General features: G+C 33.5%; 1 protein-coding gene across 3 annotated transcripts in view; it reads left to right on the plus strand.

Moving 5' to 3' along the window:
• The window catches only part of LOC122255994 (uncharacterized), a 16794-nt gene extending 15463 nt beyond the window's left edge, over positions 1 to 1331 (plus strand). For all 3 annotated transcript variants that reach the window (XM_086542052.1, XM_086542053.1, XM_086542054.1), the window contains one exon: positions 458 to 1331. In XM_086542052.1, the coding sequence (XP_086398178.1) occupies positions 458 to 688 (231 nt within the window). In that variant the 3' untranslated portion in view covers positions 689 to 1331. The remainder of the gene's footprint in view (positions 1 to 457) is intronic.
• Positions 1332 to 5000: the final 3669 nt, after the last annotated feature.

Consider the following 5000-nt stretch of genomic DNA (forward strand, 5'->3'; position numbering starts at 1 on the left):
TTGTTCTATACAAATAACATATCTACCATCTAATAATCTTAAAATTATAATCTCCGAATAATTAATTACAAAGATCACAGCTTTCAATACCATAAATACTAATTGATATGTCTCCTCTTATAATCATTTAAAAATCATGATCACTGGCTGATCAGTTTAGCAAATCACATTTTGATATAATTCTAAAATGGTGATATCCAAATTTTTAATACCATAAGCCTCCTTGCAGTTCTTAATCACTAAATTACCATATGATCATATCCCTATAATATCTTACAGCCCCTTTTTTTAATCAGCAATTGTACACCACCACATAACTCCCACACAATAACCCCAAAACCTTAACCACAATCCATCTAATCACATACACACACACACACACACACACACACACACACACACACACTTAATTATCACCCCAATACTAAGACAACTTCTACCTCCCTCTCGACCTCAGGCATCGGAAGGAAAGAAGGTCAGGCTGGTTTTCACCCTCATGAAAATCCGGTTCTTCAACTACCTTGCTGTGAATCCGACCAGCGACCCGTACTACAGCCCCGGCAGCGTGATCTACCTGAGAGGGAGGAGGCTTCCAGCTCCTGTGGAATCCAATTCGAATCTTATCAGGATCTTCTTTGCGGGGAGGGTCCCCACGAAGGGATTCAGGTTGGAGTACAGCGAAGTGTAAGGGGAAGGAAGACTAAGAAGAAGAAGATGATGATGATGAAGATGAAGACAAAAAGAAAGAGCAAAAAAAAAGGGGGGTTTCCTCTGCGAAAGATAGAAAAAAGGGGGTTTCTCTGCTTCTGGTTTTTGTATCTTTTGGGTCTCCTTTCCTCAAGCCCCAGCCTACATTTTCCTTGAGGAGGGGGGGGGAGGGGGGGAACACCCGTTTGATTACTGAGCCTGGTTCAATTTCTTCCTTCGTTTTCCCCTTTTCCGAAACGTCTGTTTGCCTTCTCACTCACCCACTTTCCCCTTTTTTTATTCATGAAAGCATTGCTCTCAAACAAAAGGTACCTAACTGGATAACTTGCAACTCGGAGTCTAAGTCAATGTTGAACTGAGCAACGTCCATTTTGTTACTTGTGTTAATTAGATTGTTCCGTTGATGTGTCGTTGCGACTCAGGAACGGCCCTGGTCTTTACGTAACATATAACATTTTTTTTTTAATCTAATAATCTTTACTGAAGATCTAGGAAATAAACAGGAGATATGATATAATCACAAGAAGCAACCTTATTATTTGAAGTAAATAGAAAGGTATAATTCGACGATCATTTTTTTAACACCAACAATTAATCTCAAATATTACTTCATCTTCCTCAAATTGTTTTTCTTTTCCTCATTTCTCACGAAATAATTTCTTCTCAAGCAAATTGAACAATTGCCAAAACGGATCTCAACGGTGCTAAGCTAAAAAAAAAAAGTAATAATAAATAAAAAAATAATAATAATAATGATAAAAAAAGCAAATTGAACAATTGCCAAAACGGATCTCAATGGTGCTAAGCTAAAAAAAAAAAAAAAAAAAAAAAGAAGAAGAAGAAGAAGAAGATAAAATTTAAAAAAAAATAAAAAAAGCAAATTGAAAAATTGCCAAAACGGATATCAGTGATGCTAAGCTAAAATAATAATAATAATAATAATAATAATAAAAAGTTCGTAGCCCCGCGCTGAGGGCGAAATACAAGCCAAATTTTAGTCTGATAAATTCATTCTGATTCCACAAGTCTACCTGTCAGGAGACACTCTACGATGATGAATAATTTCAAAAGTATCATTATCATCATTATTATTATTATTATTGTTATTATTATAATCATGATAATGAAAATAATGATAATAATGATAATAACATTAATGATAATGATGATATCAATGCTACTACTAATAATAATAATAATGATACGGTAATAGAAATAAAAACAAAGATAATTCAAATAAAATTGATGATAATGATAACAATATTGATCATAAAAGTAATAACAGTAATAACAATGATATTAATGACAATATTGATAATAGAAATAACAGTAACAACAATGATAATGATAACAATATTGATGATAATGATAACAATACTGAAAAGAAAAGTAACAGTAATAACGATGATATTTATAACAATATTGATAATAAAAATAACAATGATAATGATGACAATATTGATGATAAAAAATACAGTAATAACAAAGATAATGATGCCAATATTGATAATAATGATAATAATATTGAGAATAAAAATAACGCTAATAACAATGACAATGATAATAATATTGATGAAAATAAATAACAATAATAACAATGATAATGATAATGAAACACTGCCAGTAATTATGATAATAATAAGAACTATCATGACGGATATAACACAAGTAAAAGCAGGAAACAAGAAAATGGGGAAAAAAAATTATATTATTAAAACAGAATAATGATAAGCGAACTATTTTGAACTATACTCTGTAATATTTACTTTACAATTCAATGATCAAAGAGGAATTTTGAAAAGGCATAAAGTCACGGAAAAATTTATCTTTCGTAAATGCCTACATGTCATAGAAGAGCGCTCGCTTAGGATGTTTGTAAATAATGATAACAACAACAATAATAAAGACAACAATAACAATACTAATAACAATAAAAATAACAATAACAACGATAAAATAACACTAAGAACAATAATAAAGACAACAATAACAACACAAATAACAATAACAACAAAAATAACAATAGCAACAACAATAATAAAGATAACAACAACAACAAAAATAACAATAACAAAAATAACAGTAACATCAATAATAAAGACAACAATAACAATAACAACAATAACAACACACTTAATTTTACTCTACATTTTCACTCTCATAAGCAAGCTAAACACCCACGGAAAATTTTGGCAAAATAACACGCAAGATGAAAAGCTAATGCGATCAGCTGTTGACACGTAGGGGGGAGGAGGGGGAGGGGAGGTTATGGGACAAGGGGAAGGAGATAAAAGAGATGAAGAAGAGGGGAGAAGAGGAAGAATAAGGAGGAGGAGGAGAGGGATAAGGAGTGGAAAGGAGAGAAGGGAGAGGGCGAAGGAGGAATGAATTTAATGCGTGTGTAAAGAACGATCCTCTTTCAACATTTCCTGCTCACAGGTGTTTGGCAATTTGTTCCTACCCTGAGATATGTTTTATTCATTCCGATAAATATTCCGGGATAATGAGAGGAAGGTTTGCAATGGCCGAGACCAAGGCATTGACATTTATTTCAGCATTAATTATATAAGTGTGTGTGTGTATATATATGTATATATATATATATATATATATATATATATATATATATATATATATATATATATATATTAATCCCTTTTATATCAAATTCCTGAATCCTGGTACATTATATATGCATATATAAAATGATAATTATTATTAATAAATTACAATAATGCACCACTCAAAGAAAAAAAAGTCTATATGTATAAACATATATATATATGTATAAACATATATATATATATATATATATATATATATATATATATATATATATATACATATATCAACGTATGTTTTAATCATGCCGATAAATATTCCTGCATAATTAGTGGAACGCTTGCACTGGGCGAGACGTGGACACTGACATTAATCTCAGAATTAACTATACATAATTATGTGTGTATATATATATATATATATATATATATATATATATATATATATATATATATATATATATATTATATTATATATATATAAATATATACGTTAATATATATTTTATTATTTTTATTATATATATATATATATTGGCCAGGATGCGTTCCTCGCCTCTATAAAGGTGTTGTCGGACGCTGTTGTGCCAATCTAACCACTCGGTGTCGATACTGGAAAACTTCATGTCTATTGCACATATTTTCTATCGGAGTTTCAAACAACGTCCAACAGGCCTCTTATCAGAAATGGGTTCGCCATATGTGATGTCCTTTGGAGAGGCCAGCGGATGAGAGGGCCTCTGAGTTGGTGATCTTGTCGCTCCACTTAATGCCGAGGAAGCAACGAAGACTGTACGTGAAAATTGTCCAGTTTGCATTATCTGGCATAGGTGGTCTAGGTCTCATATAGGAGAATTCTGATGACATAGGCATTGTAGACTGCCATCTTTCTTGCATTGATAACTGCATTGATAGTGAGTCTGCCAAGGGTTGTAGCAGCCTTACCAGTGCGTTGGTTGATTTTACTGTCGATATAAAAGTTGACATAAATGGTAGATCCAAGGTAAGTAAGTTGGTGGATCACATCCAACTCCTGATTGTCGATGGAGATGACAGGTGGAATGTCCATGCTTTGACTCAGTGCATTTGTTTTTTTAAAGCTGATTGTGAATCCGAAGTCTTTGTAAGCTTGTGAGAAGCTGTTCACGAGACTTTGGAAATGCTCTTCTGTGTGCGGGATAATGGCCACATCACCAACAAAAAGCTGGTCTCTAATGGTGACTTTGAACACTTTGGTTTTATGTCCCAGTCTCGTTAAGCTGAACAGTCGTCCATCAGATCTTGTGTGGAGGTAAGTTCCTTTGTCTGATTCCCCGAAGGCAAGTCTCAGCAACATGGAGAAGAGAATCCTAAAGAGGGTGGGAGTAAGTATACAGCCTTGCTTCACTCCACTTTTGATGTCGAATGGTTCAGTCAGGGCACCCTCATATTGAATGGTAGACTTCATGTCGTCTTGGTAATGACTTGATGCTGTGAAGGTTCATGGGACAATCTTGAACAGGCAGTCTCTGGAGAAAAGATCGAATGTTTTGGCCAGGTCAATGAAGGGTTTGTCTTGCTCTATGTATTTCTCCTAAAGCTGACAAAGGGAGAATATCATATATACAGTGGAGTGTCCAGCACGGAAACCACACTGGAATTCGAGATATACCATTTCAGCAAATTCTTGGAAGCGCACAAGCAATACGCAAGCACAAGCAATGAGTTTTCTCACGATGTACAGAAGGGACG

The sequence above is a fragment of the Penaeus japonicus genome, unplaced genomic scaffold (genome assembly GCF_977035675.1).
Source record: "Penaeus japonicus unplaced genomic scaffold, GWHDUDI00000001_assembly GWHDUDI00000011, whole genome shotgun sequence".
NCBI classification, from domain to species: Eukaryota; Metazoa; Arthropoda; class Malacostraca; order Decapoda; family Penaeidae; genus Penaeus; species Penaeus japonicus.